The sequence below is a fragment of the Nicotiana tabacum genome, chromosome 23 (assembly GCF_000715075.1).
Source record: "Nicotiana tabacum cultivar K326 chromosome 23, ASM71507v2, whole genome shotgun sequence".
Lineage (NCBI taxonomy): Eukaryota > Viridiplantae > Streptophyta > Magnoliopsida > Solanales > Solanaceae > Nicotiana > Nicotiana tabacum.
Window position 1 is genome coordinate 123,613,607 of NC_134102.1, and position 19,110 is coordinate 123,632,716.

The 19,110-nt window shown below is 33.6% G+C and overlaps 3 protein-coding genes across 3 annotated transcripts; 1 reads left to right on the forward strand and 2 right to left on the reverse strand.

Annotated features, from left to right (window-relative positions):
- The first annotated feature begins 1,855 nt into the window (after window positions 1-1,855).
- On the forward strand, window positions 1,856-7,025 carry LOC107770420 (formyltetrahydrofolate deformylase 1, mitochondrial-like). The gene is made up of 8 exons (XM_016589733.2): window positions 1,856-2,161; window positions 2,254-2,366; window positions 3,829-3,979; window positions 4,085-4,158; window positions 4,239-4,398; window positions 4,715-4,813; window positions 4,907-4,993; window positions 6,488-7,025. The coding sequence occupies exons 1-8, from the start codon at window positions 2,024-2,026 to the stop codon at window positions 6,638-6,640; spliced, it is 975 nt and encodes a 324-aa protein (XP_016445219.1). The 5' UTR covers window positions 1,856-2,023; the 3' UTR covers window positions 6,641-7,025.
- A 162-nt stretch (window positions 7,026-7,187) lies between these two features.
- Window positions 7,188-9,971, reverse strand: LOC107770419 (VAN3-binding protein-like). Its single transcript, XM_016589732.2, has 6 exons — window positions 9,588-9,971; window positions 8,584-8,968; window positions 8,309-8,485; window positions 8,145-8,194; window positions 7,978-8,035; window positions 7,188-7,693 (listed from the first exon to the last, which is right to left on the reverse strand). Exons 1-6 carry the CDS (start codon window positions 9,849-9,851, stop codon window positions 7,458-7,460), a joined length of 1,170 nt encoding a protein of 389 aa, XP_016445218.1. The 5' UTR covers window positions 9,852-9,971; the 3' UTR covers window positions 7,188-7,457.
- A 4,920-nt stretch (window positions 9,972-14,891) lies between these two features.
- LOC107770422 (putative aquaporin TIP-type RB7-18C) lies at window positions 14,892-16,934 on the reverse strand. The gene is made up of 3 exons (XM_016589734.2): window positions 16,749-16,934; window positions 16,150-16,400; window positions 14,892-15,530 (listed from the first exon to the last, which is right to left on the reverse strand). The coding sequence occupies exons 1-3, from the start codon at window positions 16,873-16,875 to the stop codon at window positions 15,156-15,158; spliced, it is 753 nt and encodes a 250-aa protein (XP_016445220.1). The 5' UTR covers window positions 16,876-16,934; the 3' UTR covers window positions 14,892-15,155.
- Window positions 16,935-19,110: the final 2,176 nt, after the last annotated feature.

Genomic DNA, 19,110 nt, shown 5'->3' on the forward strand with positions numbered 1-19,110 from the left:
AAATAGGAGAGAAGAGAACGAATGACCAGATTATTCAAGTAAAGAAACAAAACATGAACACTAGGAGGAAGTAGATATTCTTTTTGCGTTCCGAGAAAGAAAAATAAATCAATATAATACCATAACGTATGGAGAGGATACACAATCTTACGTAGTAGCGACGATTGTGCCCTCTTCTCGTTCATAGTTGTTTCACATTCCCTACGCCTTTCATATCCCATTTGATGTACTTAATATTATTGACGAGCTCACGCCTTCACTGATCAACCTATAACACTCGCTCCTTTCCCGTTTCAAGTGCATCGATCTTCTTACCTAAAAATACATAATCTATAAATGATTAATTGAGACCACTAATCACTAATTAAGCAAAGTTGATTGAGCAAGTATTCTTACAGTGGGATCATTACGGGCATCCCATCATTGTAATGATTGTCATCCAAAATTTGAACAATCAAACACTGGTGTAGTATGTCAGCTTAAATTTTTCAAAAATGAAAAACATAGCTAGCAGAACAAAGTGGGATTTAACAGCAGTTGCTACAAGACTTAAAAAAACTTGGATTACATATTCTAAATTTTTTTGTTTGAACTATAAATTCTCACAATGCAAAATATGTTTGAATATGATTTACATAGCCGACCGAGTAGGATTTAACAGCAGTTGCTATATTTGTATATTGTTGGATGGGATATGAGTCTTATTTATACTACGAGTTGTATGTATTATAAGTTTGGATTAGTATAAATGTCATGCTAATATATAGTTGTTAAAATATTTTTTTACTTTGAATTATTATCAAATTTTAAATATTTTTCTCTAACTTGCTTGCATTCTTTAACGCATTTTAAGTGTAAAAAGGACAATCCACTTTATATGGCATTTTGATCTATCAAACATTTTCCCTTGAGTATTCCAGAGATACATAGATACTACAGGTACCGCTACCTTGACACAACACATTCTCTAACGAAATTGGCATTTAGGGTGTGTTTGGTATTTTCATGAATTCATTTTTCTCTAATTCGAGAATATTTTTCTTATCAAGATGAGAAAAGATATTTTTCAAAAGTCTTTTTCAATATTCCCCATCATATTTCCCACCCTCACCTACCCCAACCATCCATCCCATCCCATCCAACATTTTAAAAAAAATATTTTCCTTCGTACCAAAAATACCTTTAGTAATTGTTCATCTACTTATTTTTTTTCCCTGTCATATTTAATTCATGTCACTATTATATATACACCTCCTCACCACCATTCAAGAGAACCGTTAAGTTTCAACAAGATCATCTCACTGCTAAATCCTACAGCTTTACATAACATTCTTATTTTACTTTTTCATTCTTTTCTTATTCAAGATTATAGAACCAACCAAGAGGCACATATTTAAGTCGTGACCTACATAATGTGTTTAAATTCAAACAAGCTGTAAGGGGCTATTATATATTTTGCCTTTTATAAACTCTCTCTCTCTCTCTCTCTCTCTAAAAAGGCATATTTGATTACATAAAGAAGAATTAACTTAATTGATATATATATAATATATATATATATATATTCATAGGATGTATTTTATAATTACATATTTTTCTTATTAGTCCGTTTAAAAAGGAATGAGAAAAAAAATCTAACAATTAAAAATAATTAATTTTAAACTTTTCATTTTACATATTTTACACTTAATGAAAAGCTTTTATAATCACACAAATATCATGACCCCATAAATCTTTTACCCATTAAATTTTAAGATAACAAATTTAAAAAAAAAAATCTTAAATTATGTGTTGAATCAAACTAAATCATCTAAATTGAAGTATACAAATTGAAAAAATAAAAAATAATGAAGCCGCTGGCTATTTGCCTAAAAAAAGTGATTCGAGCCTCTAGTAGGGCCTAAAGTTGTTCGGGCTTTGCGGTTGGTAGACTATTGTACTTATCGCGGGTTCGATTTTGGCAATCTGCATTTACAAGATTTGGAGGGAAGGAAGACCAAAGTGCCGAAGGAGTGGGGAGGACATGAACTTCCGTTCGCAAGTTTTTGGATTTGCGAAAAGGTCCTTCAAAACTGTACAAAAAATCCCTTTTGGGTCCATTAACGCTTACTCCACCACCTCAAGTTCCTTGGTCCATGGCATTCATCAATTTCATTGCCCGGTAAGTCTTCCCTGTCATTTCATAATTTTGTTGTTATATTTAATTGGACTGATATGGGAATTAAATTCCTTTTTTTTTTAAATTATGAATAGGATGTGGTAGGAATACTTGCTAAACTATCGGAGTGCATAGCATCAAGGGATGGAAATATTCTCACTGCTGACATTTTTGTTCCTGACCACAACCATGTCTTTTACTCCAGAAGGTTCTTTTTCTTCTTTCAAATTTACTCTTGCTTATTCCTTTTCTTTTTTTTTTTTAATAAAAAAATTTGGAAAAGATTTCGGTGAATTGTTCGGTAAATTATTTCGTATTGGCATGAAATAGTTTGGAGTTGATGCATGATTAATCAACTTTTTCAAATCTCTTTATTTAAATTCGCAGCTCCGCCACTACCTATAATGACCCAAAAGTTTACTACTGGAGAAATTCCTCTTCTAAAACCCATGCTTCGGCATCAGGGACGAAGCTAGAATGCTGGTTACGAGCGCTTTAGTTTAAACTCTGTATTTATCTTAAAAAATCCATTGAATATATACAAATTATCAATTTAGAACCCCGTAACTTAAAAGAACTAGAATCTCGAACTCATAAGCTTCAAATCCTGGCATTGTTGCATATATGTAAATCTGTATGTAACCTCAAAATCAACGGGTGTGTCTCAACACCATAAACTTAGGGATTGTTTGGTTCTCGGACTAATAATACATCAACTGTACTACATTAATTGTTATGCAGTAAATACTAATGTAGGGATAGTTATATAGTGATAATAATGTACACATAGTTATGTGGCTATTATCTACTTTATATGAGTTATCTTTCTTTAAATGCTCTTGTACAGGTATTTTTGGTACAGATATTATGATTCTATATTATATTCCGCATAAAATAAGACAAAGATTTTCACACAAGTCATATCAATATTAGTAATACAGAATATAATACTGGAAAAAAACATTGCAATAGTGTGCAAAGTTTTATTGGAGAACCAAATGTTATTTTAGTTATTTGGTAGCTGGGATTGTTTTTTCTTATGCGACTAATCAAACGACCCTAAAAGGTTTGATCTGTTGCAATATTCCCTGACTTCAACTATTTGGTCTATATATTACTAATAGTTAAAGGAGCATTATGATTCTTTTAGGCCTCTGTGGATTTGTTAACTCTACGCTCTCTTAAGACCATGTTGTAAAATCTCTGATCTCCTAAGTTAAGGAGGTTTTCTGAAGATTAAGTCTTAAATGAAAATTAAAAACACATAAACCATTTATTCTATAGGTAAGTTGAAAACCAATATTGTGTCTTTAAGACAAGGGAGGGATAGCCTAGTGTTAAAAATCCTCCTCCTCCGTCCATAAAGTTAGGATCAAGTCACTAAGGAAGCAAAATGGGAAGGGCCACAGGTGAGCTCGTGGGTATGGGTGGGGCTGGAGTTTAAGAAGGTTAATGTGTATGCTTAGGGTTGGTGGTTGGATTATTTGTTGAAGTCCATTGATAATTGTTTACTCTTTGCTTTACAAGGCAAATGCTCGTTTTCCAACAATAATATGAACAAATGTTCTCTGTTCTGATGTGATTAATCAGCTGTCTTCCGACCCTTGTTTACCTTTTTTTGTCCAGTAACTACAACAATTAAAGAAACTAATTCTTGCTGCAACTTACAGCGAGTTTGTCTTTGACCCTGCTAAATGGCCACGTGAGCAAATGGATGCTGACTTCTCTAAACTAGCTAAAATGTTCAATGCAATGAAGTCTGTTGTTCGGGTGCCTGATATCGATCCCAAATATAAGATTGCAGTTCTAGCTTCAAAGCAGGTATTGATTTTCAAACTTCTCAGAGCTATTTAAACTTTAATCATTTTAAAAATAATTAACCTTTTAGAGAGTATTCACATAAATATTGTCACACTTTCGGCGCAGGAACACTGTCTTGTGGACTTGATGCATGGTTGGCAGGACGGACGGCTTCCCATTCACATAACTTCTGTAATAAGGTAAAGTATGAAACTTCTTCATCATAGTGATTCAATGTCATTATAAGGACTGTTAATGATGTCATATGCTTTTTAATCAGCAACCATGAGCGAGGTCCAAACACTCATGTGATTCGGTTTCTTGAGAGGCATGGGATTCCATACTATCATTTGCCAACGACCAAGGAGAATAAAAGAGAAGGAGAAATCTTGGAAATAGTTCGGGATACTGATTTTTTGGTGCTTGCTAGATACATGCAGGTAATCAACCCACGAGACATAACTTTTACTCTTGTTTTCTCTTACATAGAAATAATTGTTGATCTGTTCTGTTGGGACAGTTCTTTATCATGCAACATGTTCTAGATTGCTTTCTTTTTATGGTCCGACAAATTGATTTAAAGTAGTCTTTCATCTGATTTGTTATGACATGCACTATTACAGATACCTTGTATTTTTGGACCCTTAAGGTGCTTCAGTATAATACAAATCTGCAGTCGTACTATTAGACAGATACCTTGTATTTGGGCCCTTAAGGTGCTTCTGTGTAATACAAATCTGCAGTCGTTTTGTGCAGGTATTGTCTGGAGACTTCTTAAAAAGCTATAAGAAAGATATCATTAATATTCACCATGGCTTGTTGCCATCATTCAAGGGCAGTAATCCATCTAAGCAGGTTCCTTTCCCGTCTCCCTTTCTTCAAGAAGTCATTTTCATGTTTTCCTCTATGGAATTGTAGTTTTATAAGATTTATTTTATCTGTTGCTAGGCTTTTGATGCTGGCGTTAAGTTGATTGGGGCGACAAGTCACTTTGTTAGTGAAGAACTAGATGCAGGTCCAATCATTGAGCAAATGGTAATATTTTTCATGTTTGAATCATGCTATTGATGTCATTTGTAAAGCTTCTTGTGTACTTAAAGATTCCAAGTGTTTGCTTTAGAAATTGAACTGTTTGGTAATCTTTAAAAGTGTGATGATTTTATTTTTATTACCTTTTCATCTCTTTTACTTGTGTAGGTAAATGTATTCTGCCTTCTTCCAATACTCTCTGACCTAAGTATTTTGCAAAATAATTGACATACACTTGTAATTTGTGACGTTGTATCTACAAATATTTTGGTTGACATAAGAATCAGTTTTCTGATAGTCTAGTTTTATTGGATCAGATTTCCCTTGTTTTCACCTTTTTATGCATTTCCAGCCAAATATTATAAGCTGTCATTTACCAAAGAATTGGTCCTTGATTCGCATTCCCATGTTAAACTTGGTCATTTATGAAGTCTTTAATTTGCATTCCAATTGAACTAACAAGGTTCAGAAGCCCTAATGTCAAAAGCTGTTTTAATAGGGGCTGGTGGTGTAACCTGCATCAAGACACATTTTGCATTATAAAACATATGGTATTCAATTCCCTTAAAGAAATTATACCCTCTCTCATGCATCGAGATTATGCATAAACATAGTGGTTTACTACGTGAAATTGTGTTCTGCAAGCAACATGTCATTCCTGTTGATTGGTGCTACAACAACAACCCAGTGAAATCCCACAAATGGGGTCTGGGGAGGGTAGTGCGTACGCAGATCTTACTCCTACCTTATGAAGGTAGAGAGGTTGTTTCCGAAAGATCCTCGGCTCAAGAACAGTGAAAATGAAGCAATAGACAAACAATAGCAACAAGGTAATAAGGCAATGGAAGCAAATAGTACGAGTAATAACAAAGATCCAGGGATATGAAACTACAAGAATAGTGTCAATCCTACTGATAATGACACACCGTATAAAAACAAGGGACTGGGAATAGGAAAATCAAGACTAGTACTAATACTAATGGTAAGACAAGGTGAAACTCTAGACTGACTGTCAACCCACAATCCAAATTCTCTATCTCCACACCTTCCTGTTGAGCTCCACATCTTCCTATTGAGGGTCATGTCCTCGGTAAGCTGAAGTAGAGCCATGTCATGCCTAATCACCTCACCCCAGTTCTTCTTAGGCCTCCTTCTACCCCTCCTCTGACCTGCCATGTCGATTGATGCTATTCCTTATTTATTTTTTTTCCTTATTATTTTGATCCCTCACTTTTCATCTCTTGTTTTGGTTTTGCTCCTCCGATTTAGTGTCTCCATGTTATTTATATATTTTTACATGTACTTGATTGTTTCCTTCTTAATGCAAGTCTCACCATCTCACCTTGTAGTTGTCGTTGCGACCTAATTTATTCATCAAATGTACAATGACTAAGCTTGAAGTATCTTTTGGGAGTCTACCAAACTTTTTCTAGTAAGTTTTGACCATCATTGTAGATCTGCATTCCCAGCTTTTATAGTTGCAAGCTTTGAATTTTTCAGGTTGAAAGGGTTTCTCATAGAGATAATTTGCGGACTTTTATACAAAAGTCTGAGGATGTTGAGAAAAGGTGTCTTGCAAAAGCGATCAAATCATACTGTGAGCTGCGTATTTTGCCGTATGAGGAGAACAAGACTGTTGTGTTTAGGTCCTGATTGAAAAGAGAGCTGGGATAGCTGCATCAATCTTTTTGTTTTCTGGCCATCATTCTGTGAAAGTGTGAAGTGAATATCATCGTTATCACTTGATTATCCAAGTAAAACTCCATACATGCCACTCCGAGAAGTGAAGATGGAAAAGATGACTGTAATTCATAACAGAGGTTTCATCGGAAAAAGATGACTACCAGAAAAAGGAAGTCATGAAAAAGGAATGAGAAATAAAGAGGTTTCATCGGAAATGTTGTTGAAAGTTCGCAGATTTAAGACAATGTCTTGATCTTTTTTCCACTTTTCCATTTTATCCCTCATTGTTTTTCTCTTTGCTCCTTTTCATATTATAGTGATAACAAATTGATAAATTTCAGTGGTGTTCATAATCCGTCGTGTGTTTGTGAGAGAGAGCGCCCCTTCTTGCAGTGCGCTCAAGAAGATTTCAGTTTGTTGCGGTAGAGTTTTCTCCATTTATTTGATATGAAGAAAAGGGAATAAAGGAAGAAAAAAACTGAAATGTAAACAAGAACAAGTCCAGGAGAATGAGATATTTCTTGCAAAGTTCCACTATATTAAATTAGTTGGGAATAATGAATTCACTGTTTCCATTCTCCTTTATTAAAGCCTATTTCATCCCAAACCGTACTAAGAAAATTTACAAAATTCTTACAAACAAGACCTGGCCTCAGAATGCCAAGCTTTCAGGTGCTAAATTCTTGTTGAGTAGTGAAAAGTCATCAATGGACAAACCAAGTACTATCTCAAACATTTTTATACAGAAAATAACACAAAAATTGAAAAAAAGAAACTATGATGTTAGTCAAATGCTCCTGTTAATGTTCAACATTGTCATTGAGCCCTCAGTATCTTCAAATAAACTGACTCGATCAAGAAGCTTCTGAATTCTATCAACCCATTTTTGTTTTTGGCTTTTGTTTTTGCAGTTGAACTCCAGAAGACCCTGAGCCGTCTTTACTCCAAGGTACAAATCTTGGCTTTCAATCTCTTTATTGAACAACCAGGCATCACTTCCATCACACACTTCATAAACAACACCTGTCGCACACCAATGGAGTCAGAGGCGGACACAACATGAGTTCAATGGGTTCAACTGAATCCAACATTTTCGACAGGGAGCATTATGTGTATGTGTGAAAATCACTAAAATTTCAAACAATGCAATGGATTTAGTGGTAAAAGCTTTAATTGCTGAACTCATCAAGTTTAAATTATAGATTCAACTCTAAATGGAGTGCATCGGTTATTGAACAACTCTAATAGAGGAAATGAAAAAGAAAGAAAAAAGATAACAGCGATGAAGTTGTAGGGGGAGAGCTTACATTTATTATTTTTAGAGAAAGCTCCACCAACATGTTTACTCTTCAACTTGATCACAACCTGTCAATTGATCCACAGAAGTTAGTGATTCCATCTTTGTTCATTCGCAACTCAATTTATGAAATTTATGATACCTCAAGGTGAAAATCATGAAAGCCTATTGACGGACCTGAGATTTTTTATTAATATAGACAGACACGCGTTTCCATCGGTGCACTCCTAAGAATTCAGAATAAAAATGTAAATTCAGCAAGTAGAAAATTGAATGATCTTTAGTTGGACATTGTAAAATAACAAAACAAATATACTTCTTGAATATAAATCAGTATTCACCTTTCCTTGTGATATGCACCAATTCACCCACAAAGGGGGAATCGTGTTCGTCCATGTCATTAGGGAAAGCAGCAAAAGTTTGAGCTTCTACCATGCTTTTGTCACATGGACTTATAGATGCATTCCTCCTTGCTTCTTTTGGTAATCTTGACTTAAGAGTTGCTTCTCCTCTCAAAGCTTTTCATTTATAGCAATATGGTTATTGTTAATAAACATGTGTATAAATAGCTCAAATCCATTTGCAAGAACATAGCAATTGACTAATAAATATGTACCTGTGGCAGCTGCAGCTGTGAATGTGACAAGATCACTAGCACTATGTATGTCCACTGCTGATCTAACAACTGAGGCTACACGATCATGTTCTGCCCCGGCTGATTCAGCCATTTCAAGGCAATGTGAGGCCAAGAGTTCAGTAGCTGATGCTAAAGCCATGCTCATCTTTGAGCTTGAACCATTCGAGTTCTCTGCTGCTGTTACAGCAGCCAATGCTGCAGCTAGTCCTGCTACAGACAAGACAGCGTGCATATGTGCGTTTTCTAGGCGCGCCTTCTCTTTCTTTTTTACAGAGCTACTGTTAGAATCCTTAGGATGGAACCACCTTACAATCCCCCCGGAGGTTCTTCGCCCGTTTTGTGAATTCGACATCTTGGTCCCTGGCTACAAGAAAATAATCTCATAAATAATTGAGAGGTTGAATTTCTTTCAACTCTTTGAATTGGAATTTTGTTGATAAAAATTCAACATCTTACAACAAATTAAGACAAAAATGAGGATTTATATAGTTAGTCAATCTATGGCGAATTCTCACAATACAAGCAACATAGACAATGAGGATTTATATAGTTGACGCGAACTTGCTTGTATATATAATATATATATATATAGCATTTTTTATGGTTTTATATTGCTTACAAACACCAAATGGTCAATTCCCCACTTCCCCTCTTGCTTTAGTGGTGTTAGGCTGTTAAGTTTGCTTAATTTTGACTTTAGAACTTATAAAGGCCTCAAAAATCTCATGTCACCAAGTTCAAGATTGAAGAAATGTAAAATTTGAACCATGAAATCAAATGAAATTATAGGCAAGAAAGTTACTTTTCTTAACTTATGTGACTCCTAGCATGGTGTGATACGTAAGCTATCATCAAGAGATCCCTACACCTTATATATATATATATATATATATATATATATATATATATATATACTCCCTCCGTTTCAATGATTTCCTCCTGAATGGAAGCAAAAGAAACAAAAGCTGAAATATGAAACTTACTAGTTGTGGAGGTGGAGAAACAGACTCAGGAATCACACTAAATTTCCTGTCAAAAGTATAGAGTTTCTGTTTTTGAGCAAGAGCTTTTGATAATTCAGAAGCAGAAAGGCTCCAAGATCTTGACAAGAAATCCATAGGCTCCATTGGTGTTTGTGGTTGATGTAAAGAAGGTAAATCTGCTTTCATCTCTTCATCCTCTTCTACACTCACAAGCCAATTATCTGAATCATTCTTCTTCCAATCCAATAGATAGTTTTCCTCCATAATACTTACTTCCTGTTTTCAGCTCTCTCCAATTCTCACCCTTTTGGTTTTAGCTTGAATTGTAGAGTGAGTTTTTATATACAGGAGAGACAATAAAGCAAACAACAGAGGTACATGATAGCTAACATAGGCACACACATACACACACTTGGTCTCGTGCTCCCAACAATTCAGCTTGGTGTCATGAGGACAGAAAATAATACCTTAAAATATACGTCCTCGTGAAAAATAAATAAATAAATATATCGGTATTCACGTATTCCAACCCAATTAATATTCCTTTAAAAAAAAACACCAATACAATACCATTAATTTGACTAAAACCTAAGAAAACATTGTCCTGATTGAACGGACCCTTTGTTTCCTAACGTTAAAACACTGGCTACAAAAGGTTGCATTACTTTATACACAGACACACGAGCCTACAGTGTGAACCATAATATTCTATTCCAACCAAGATTTAACTTATACGCACAGATGCTGTACATTTTTATAGGACGAATTCGAGATACTCGGGATCTATCGAAAATAGTCTTTCTACGTTCTTAAAAGTAAGAATAAGGTTTGCATAGATACTAGAGGTGTCAATGAATATTAAAAATCAACTAAACCGACCGAACCGTACCGTATCATCGGAATCCGATTTTAGAAGGTTGAATAGGTCTGTTACGGACAAGAGTGGGTTGCTCTAGTAGTGAGAACCCTCCACTTCCAACAAAGAGGTTGTGAGTTCAAGTCACCCCAAGAGCAAGGTGGAGTTCTTGGAGGGAGGGAGCCGAGGGTCTATCGGAAACAGCCTCTCTACCTCAGGATAGGGGTAAGGTCTGCGTACACACTACCCTCCCCAGACCCCACTAGTGGGATTATACTGGGTTGTTGTTGTTGTTGTTGTAAAATCGTAGGTTTTTTATATAAATTTATAACTGTATTGATAATTAGGGTAGATTTTTTATTTTATGAAAATAAACCGAAATAATACCGAACCGTATCGAATAAATTTATATGTAAAAAATATATTTATATAGTAAATTTAAAAATACAAAACATTAAATATTTCTTGGGCCTTAGAATTATGAAAACGGTTACAAGACAACGAGTAATTAACTAAAAATTCTAATTCTGAAACTTATTATGTTACTCCTATTGAAACTAAACTATTTCCAGCATATATATTCACTAGCATGACACAAGGTATACTAGCGATTATGAGAAGCAAACTACAATGTATTGAATGTATGTTACTGCATTTTACTTCTACTAGTGACTTTTATATGACATCTAAAAAAATATCGAAAATTAACCGAACCGTACCAATACCGAAGAGAAACCGACATGATTGAGATGGTTTTGAAAAGTCTTATTTTGGTTATACACAATAGAATAACCGAAAAATTGGTATGGTATAAATTTTTAAAAATAATCGGCCGAACTAAAACATTGACACCCTTGATACACACTACCCTTTTCAGAGCTCACTAGTGAGACTACACATGATATGTTGTTGTAATTCGAGGTACTCAATCTGCCATAGAATGTTAATTTTCAGGCTACTAAACTCATTTATATAAAAAGTTAGTTGCAGGTATATATATATGAGATTTGATATTTATGAGTTTAATCTTTAAAATTTTAGCATTATTCCAATTGTATTTTTAGTATTATGGGTATAGACCTACTATCTTTTGCAATCTTAGTGAATTTATACACATAAATTTAAGGGAAAATTACACAATATAGTCGCTCCCAAAAATAATAGTCGATATAATGTATATTTTTTTGTATATTAACATATAATAGACATGTAATATACATATTTTTGTTATATATTTGGCTACCGTATATAATTATATTTGGTTGACTGGCTAAATATTCAACTTGACATAAATTTAAACTCTCTATCGAAAGTATTGGATTCAAATGAATCAAATACTATATAACTCTATGTCTACCCTTGTTTTTGGTAACCTAATGGTGTAAAAGAATTTTAATAATGTATAATATAAAAATAAAAACAACCAAAGAAAGGATAGTGGGATCAAATCTATCAATGGGGTTGAGACATAACTTTCGGTGGTTCTTAACTTTGGGAGTACACTATTACACGGTTTAAAAACAGTGATTTAATAATAAAAAAGAATTCGTGAACCCTGGATTTGGGAAGAGGCCGTGTAGGGACAAGATGAGGTATAGTATAAGATAATAAAAAGGTTTTTTAGTGTATAAAGTGGTGTGACGTGCAGTTCGGAAAGTTGATTTTTCAAGGGTGTAATTGATTAAATTGACTAATTGGAGTTGGAGATGGACTTTTAAGATTGTAACATTTCCTCCAAAGATACATAATGGTAAATCCTTCAATAATGATTCTATGGTTAGACCCTTTAAGTACTTTATTTGCGCTTTCACTTCTTTTGGTTTGGTAATTGATTGTATGCATAATGCTTTTTTTTTTTTTTTTGGTTACATGGGAATTGGGATAAGGGCAACAAAATGTTCAAGAATGTACTATTTTTTTATTTTTTTTTTTAGTATAAATGAATTAACAAAAATTAATATTATTAATATGTAGTTTAATACTCCCTCCGTTTCAATTTAGACGAGATAGTTTGATTCGACACGTAGTTTAAGAAAAAAAAAAGATTTTTGAAACTTGTGGTCTTAAAAGCTTAAGTGGTAAAAGCTTTGTGGGACCGTGACATTTGTGTGGTTATAAAAGCTTCTCATTAAGGGTAAAATGGGTAAAATAAAGATTTTGAAGTTGAATTATTTTCAAATTTAGAAATGTGTTATTTGGAACAGACTAAAAAGGAAAGTACCTTATCTAAATTGAAACAGATGAGTAGTGTATTATAGTAGATTGATAGTTGACACTAAAAAGAGCAAACCGATGCACAAATCATACCGCATTCATACAGGGTAGGGGAATTGCCGCACCCTAAGATGTACGATTTAGATAGCCTACCCTAATACAAGTATTAGTGGCTGTTTCCACGGTTCGAACCCGTGACGATTTATAGGCTCCACGGAAATTAACTAACTCTAGACTAACAATATATATATATATATATATATATATATATATATATATATATATATATATATATATATATATATATATATACTACTCCCTTTGTTTCAATTTAAATGACAATTTTCTTATTAGTCCATTCCAAAAAGAATGATACATTTCTACAATTGGAAATGACTCAATTATAAACTCTCCATTTTATCCTTAATGAGAAACTTTCATAATCATACAAATGACATTGCCCCACAAACCTTTTACCCCTTAAGTTTTTAACATCACAAATTTTAAAAGTCTTCTTTTTCTTCTTAAACTCCGTGTCAAATCAAACTACCTCATCTATTCTTTAGTACTTCATCCCTAGAAAATGCAGTAATTAGAACATAAATAAACTAAGATCTTAATCATACCAAAGTGGTGATAGCAGAAAAGATATACTTGTGATGATCATGAACAGCAAAAATTCTTCAAGTGCAAGTGATCAGACTTGACATGCTATAGATAGCTAGCTATATACTACTATTATCTTACAGATAAAATAACTCAAAAAGCTGACTTAGAAAGTGAAACTCAGATGAATTTTACAGCTGCATTTTGCTGCTTTATGGTCGAGGAGATCTCTACATAAATGGGAGTAATAGTGAGTATAGTGAAATTTTTACTTGGAATCCCATGCGAGCACAATGATTTCGCTCCCATATTTAGCTGCTTTTTTATCCTTTCACATGCCTATACCCAAGAGTTATTTGCCATAGGAATCAATCATTGTTTTGCAGCTTTGGGAAAATAGCCACTATTATATATGCGTCCATTTTAGTCTCATTATATTTCCATTGACATGTATCATTATCATATGTCAAAGCACTTGAGGAATAATTTGAGACTTATGCATGCGTTACCAAAAGTTAGTGGGGAAATAGAGTTGAGGCACTCAGCTAGCTCACATAATACTCTATTTTTAAGTAGTAGGCAACTCTTTTAAACTTACTTGCAAAAGATGGTTAATGAACATGATCATTTTCCTCTTCCATACACGGACGGAGCTAGAAGCCTACGTATCAGTTTGGTCGAACTCAATAATTTTGTTCAAATAGGATATTTGTATTTTTGAAAAATTATTAAATATGTACAAATATTGAATCTAGAACAGAGTTATTAGCATTTGAAGTCGTTGTTATAAAATTCAGAACCCATAAAATTAAAATTTTAACCATGTTTCTGCTTCTCTATCTCCTCCCACCCTTGGAAGGGCAAAGGAAGAAAACTCCATAACTTGTGAACTTAGTATATAAGAATCAAATATGACACCCTGCTAAATTTTTGGATGGATAATTCAAATGTATTCGCCTCCTAATTGACTTGTGAAAAGCAAGTGTAAATTTTCAAAATAGAGCTTTATTATAGTGGGAATATGTAGTCCAATCAATCATGCAGGGAATAAACTTTTAAAAAAATGACACTGTATAGCCGTTGTAAAAATAATAGTCGAAAAATATATAAAATTTATATATTTTTTGTATATAAATACATTTTGAATATTGTATACAAAAATTATACAAGTTTTATACACTTTTTCGGCTAACAGAGGTAAATAATTTCTGGTGCGGGGTAAAAGTGATAATACACTAATAGACTTTTACATCCATTGCAAATATGATCCATTACAAAGTAGAAAGGTAATTGCAATGTTTAAAAAGCCAACCCTTAAGGATTGAATAAAAAGAGTTGAGATATTGCTTTTTGCACACTTTGAAAAAGATGCCTTTTGATTTGCTTTCTCATCACGCGGCAAAAAGAAAAAAAATCCACTCTTCTTTTATGGTTGAAGTTCTAAAAAGTCTTGAAAGGCTTAGGGCAAAGATTTTATTTGTTGTTTACGCCTAACTAACAAATGCATGATAGTCCTTCTGTTCCATTTTATGTGTCTTAGTTCGACTGAATTGCCAAATTTCCACGTAATTGGTGACTTTGAATATAGAGAAAAGAGTTGTAAAAATAATTGCAAAAGATTACAAAATGAAATATCCACATTTTCTTAAATAAAATGAAGCACAAGTTGTTGCAGAGCAGAAATTACAAAGCTCACAGAAAAGTAGATGTTACATCTGAAAAAACACACATGACAAGAGGAAAAAACTACACAATACAACTGCTTCCAAAAATAATAGCCGGTAAAAAATATATATTTTTAATACATATTTTTTGTATACATGACTAGTTGACTTGCGAATGTAATTATTTTTGGACATCGGCCAAATATGTAACTTGCCCAAAAAAGATCTCTAAGCATAGTCTTCAGAGACTGGAAGTGGATCATGTGATCCAATAAACACATCACCATAAATTAGCCCAGCTAATCCTCCACCAATAAGTGGGCCGACCCAATAGATCCAGTTCTGTGAAAAATCTCCAGAAACCACAGCAGGCCCAAATGATCGAGCTGGGTTCATTGACCCACCACTAAATGGGCCAGCAGCCAAGATATTTGCTCCAACAATGAACCCAATTGCAATAGGTGCAATTGTTCCAAGGGAGCCATTTTTGGGGTCTGCTGCAGTAGCATAAACAGTGTAGACCAGTGCAAAAGTGATCACTATCTCCATTACCACTCCTTCAAATCCAGTGAGCCCAGCAGCAACTCCATGAGTAGGAACAGCCTGTAAAAGCCCAATATTTTAGGCCCACTTAGAAATATCACCTATTATAACTCTTGTTACAAAAATAACCGAGTCAGATTCACTGTTTACTATTTCTAGCCGGTATATATAGATTATACACTAATTATACATGATTATATAATATTATACATGAAATATATATTTACTGACTATTTTTAGCTTGAGCGGTTAGGTGACGCTATTTGGGTTAAAAAAAAATTCATAACTTTTTCCAACAATATTAGACTATGGGCTACTTTCTTTTGGATTTTATATGATACGGAGTATTAGATAGTCCATGTAGCAGTAGCCAATAGGTAACTGAAATTTGAACTCATACATGTGTTTGATTATTGGTTAAAAAAGGTTCCGACAATCAAAACCGGACAAACGAGGTATCGTCATTTGTGACCCATAGGAACTGGAATCGTAACTAAGGTAGTGATAGTTGATTGGGTGATGAGTACGAACTACAGGTAAACATTTTTTACTAATAGGAAAAAACTAATCTTTAGCTTATGTACGAAAGTCATTGTCCTTATAATCGTCTTAATCAAAATTCAGTTTCATATCCAACTCAAAAAAAAAGTTAACCCCTAATTCTTGACAGAATACATACCAATCCACCAGTAACGAATTTGAGGAGAAGGCAAGCAATTGTAGAGCCAAGCAATTGGGCAATCCAGTAGAAGAAACCAGTCAAGATAGTTATATTGCCACCAACAGCCAATCCAAATGTGACAGCTGGATTTAAATGACCACCTGAGATATTGGCTGCCATTGAAACTCCAACAAACAATGCAAATGCATGTGCCACAGCCACTGCTACTAAACCAGCTGGGTCTAGAGCTGCATCTGTTGTCAACTTATCTGCAAAATCACCCAATTAATTAAAAATGAGTACTAGTTTGATATATAAAAATATATTGTTTTCTGCTAAATAGACACTTTACATAACATGCAAAGTTTAATCCAAAAGCGTTTTGAAACATGCTATGTTTTCTCGAAACTCATAATTTTTTCTAAGAACGTTTTCTACGATGACATATCGGCATAAATGTACAATTAGTTCCACAAATTTCGCTACATTGACCATAATAAACTGATTCTCCTTTTAACGAAATAGAGGTCTAATTTAAACGACGTATAACATCACAATTGACACGTAATGTACAACTCATAGTACATCAATAGATGTTACAATAATATATTACTTACTGTAAGATATTACAGATCCAACACCAGCAAAAACAAAGAGAAGAGTAGCAATGAACTCAGCTAGGTATGCCTTGATTGAGGCTGCACTAACAGAGTCATTATAATTACCAAAGGCAATCTTCACCATTTTTGCTCCCAACTAAAAATTTGCTAATTAACCAATTATGGTATTTGTTAAAAAATTGATGGTTTTTGAAGTTCCAGAAATAATAGCTTATATAGTCTCAACTATAATTAGAAAGGAAAAAAAAAGAGTCAATAAGTTTATTGGGTTAGGTTTCACAGACCATGCATGGGATGGGGCCTTATTTGAGTAGAGTCCGACAAATGATTGGTGCCGGCCCAACCCACTGGCTTTCTTTGATATAATATTAAACATTATTGGGGTTTAAATATGCAGACAACTAATTAAGTTAATTACATAGTAATGGACATTCCAACAAATGAATTGAAAATTTTTGTTAGCTAAGCTTAACTACTATATATACGACAACCTTTCAAAGAGGAAAAAAGAATCTTACAAAAGGAAAGGTATTTGTGATATCACTATCAATTATTTTGAGAATAAAATAACCAAAATGACGTTCCAAAACGTGGGGGAATCCGTGGTTTAGTACACCCATCCATGTCACATCTTAGTTCTTTTTTTTCTTTTTTAAAAAAAATGTTAAAGGTTTGATGTGGTTGAAAATAAGGAAGAGTAAAAAGTGAATTAATTAGGGGCTGATTTTATTAAGGAACGTTCATTCATTACATTATTACAAGCTATATATACCTCCTTTCTTTCACTGTTTCACATGCATTGCATTATTGTATATATGTTGATGTTGTTTTAGACTTCCCTTTCATAAGTTAAACCTCTTACTGATTAGGAGAGAATTGTTCCAATGATTAGATTTCTTCACTTTCAACAACCTTTGGGAAGAAGGGTCATTGACCCTTGGAGTTTCAAATCACCTAAGAAAGAGAGAGAGAGAGAAAAGGAGTTTGAGGGTTTAACAAATCAAAAGCAAAAGAAAAGAAAACGTAAAACCACTCCTACAATTTTAGAACAACTGTTTTTTACACAATTAACAAAGTAGAAGGAGCTAGATACAATTGTGCCTCATTGAATTCATAAATGATTCGTGGAATCAACCATTAATGCTTGTATTATCAGGGTATGATGTCTATATATCACATCCCTTGAGTGTGATCCTTTTTTGAACCCTGCGTGAATGCAGAATAATTCGTGCATCGGATTGCCTTTTTTATTTGAACTATTTAACTTTTTGACCTGAGGCGCGCACATACTGCACAAGAATGACCATTAATTTATGCTTTTTAGCACAGTTTTCAATATTCACTCATTTTATTATTTTAAAATTGCTCTACTAACATGTGAAGTCGAACGTCTCTTAATAATGTTGGATTGTAGCATTGTGCTGACTGTTATGCTTTTCTTAAAAAAATTGTCCGGACCTCTAACTCAATCCATACGTGTGAAAGAAATGATGATATGGAACTCATTTGTAATTTAGTCATTTTTACAATGGTCTGAGATAGCTATAAAGTTTTGAAATTGAAGGTATGGAGACGAGGATGAAAAAGAGGCGAAGGAGAGCCAAAAACAATGATCACTGAATTAATCGACATTATTTTCAGTTTCGAGTTTTGAAATTCAAATTAATTCACCCAACATATTTTTCAATAATAACCTCAACATATTAAAACATATTAGGAGATTGTAGATAGATATCGACAGTCAAAGAACATTGTAAAAACAAATGATGCCGAAAATAATGAATTATTGATTTTATATTCATATATGTTCATTACGAATTGTGATTAAACGTTTGGCCTAAATGTATGGTTCATACCAAGTGAAAACGACGACGCTATAGACAATAATTTAGAATAGTCTAGCTATGTCGAAGTACATATCTAAGATTAAAAAATCTTGTGGCCCCAAAAGAGTTATCAAAGTTAATAATCATGAGCTGAAAAAAAAAGTTAACAATCATGAGAGCTGACTAAAATAAATTTTAACATAAATGACATTAGCAGGTAAATTCTTTTTATGTGTGCAAGTTTCGGCAATTAAAACACTAGAAGTTTTTAGTCAAAATTATCTCTTATCTTTGAGAGTAGGTCTAATTTTATCCTTTAACTATTCTCTTAAGCATCTTTAATCCCTTTAAATTTGCTAAAGTAGAGCGTCTTTAGTCCTACTAACAGAATTTGGTTAACTCTTGTAAAAACTAACGGTGATTCCATGAGCATCTCACGTGACCAGTACAAAAATAATAAAGACAAGCAATAAACATAAACTCGTTTCCTTATTCCTCACCCCAATTCACCCCGTCAGAACCCTATCATTCCG

What these genes read in the sequence shown, in the direction of transcription:
- LOC107770422 (XM_016589734.2), bottom strand. Translation starts at nt 16,875, where the DNA reads ATGGTGAAGATTGCCTTTGGTAATTATAATGACTCTGTTAGTGCAGCC. An exon ending in TGGATCTGTAATATCTTACA is followed by an intron (nt 16,401 to 16,748) that starts GTAAGTAATATA and finishes GTGATTTTGCAG; the next exon opens with ATAAGTTGACAACAGATGCA. An exon ending in AATTCGTTACTGGTGGATTG is followed by an intron (nt 15,531 to 16,149) that starts GTATGTATTCTG and finishes GGGCTTTTACAG; the next exon opens with GCTGTTCCTACTCATGGAGT.
- LOC107770419 (XM_016589732.2), bottom strand. Translation starts at nt 9,851, where the DNA reads ATGGAGGAAAACTATCTATTGGATTGGAAGAAGAATGATTCAGATAAT. An exon ending in ATATTAATAAAAAATCTCAG is followed by an intron (nt 8,036 to 8,144) that starts GTCCGTCAATAG and finishes ATCAATTGACAG; the next exon opens with GTTGTGATCAAGTTGAAGAG. An exon ending in TTTCTCTAAAAATAATAAAT is followed by an intron (nt 7,694 to 7,977) that starts GTAAGCTCTCCC and finishes GGTGTGCGACAG; the next exon opens with GTGTTGTTTATGAAGTGTGT.
- LOC107770420 (XM_016589733.2), top strand. Translation starts at nt 2,024, where the DNA reads ATGAACTTCCGTTCGCAAGTTTTTGGATTTGCGAAAAGGTCCTTCAAA. An exon ending in CATGTCTTTTACTCCAGAAG is followed by an intron (nt 2,367 to 3,828) that starts GTTCTTTTTCTT and finishes TGCAACTTACAG; the next exon opens with CGAGTTTGTCTTTGACCCTG. An exon ending in CACATAACTTCTGTAATAAG is followed by an intron (nt 4,159 to 4,238) that starts GTAAAGTATGAA and finishes CTTTTTAATCAG; the next exon opens with CAACCATGAGCGAGGTCCAA.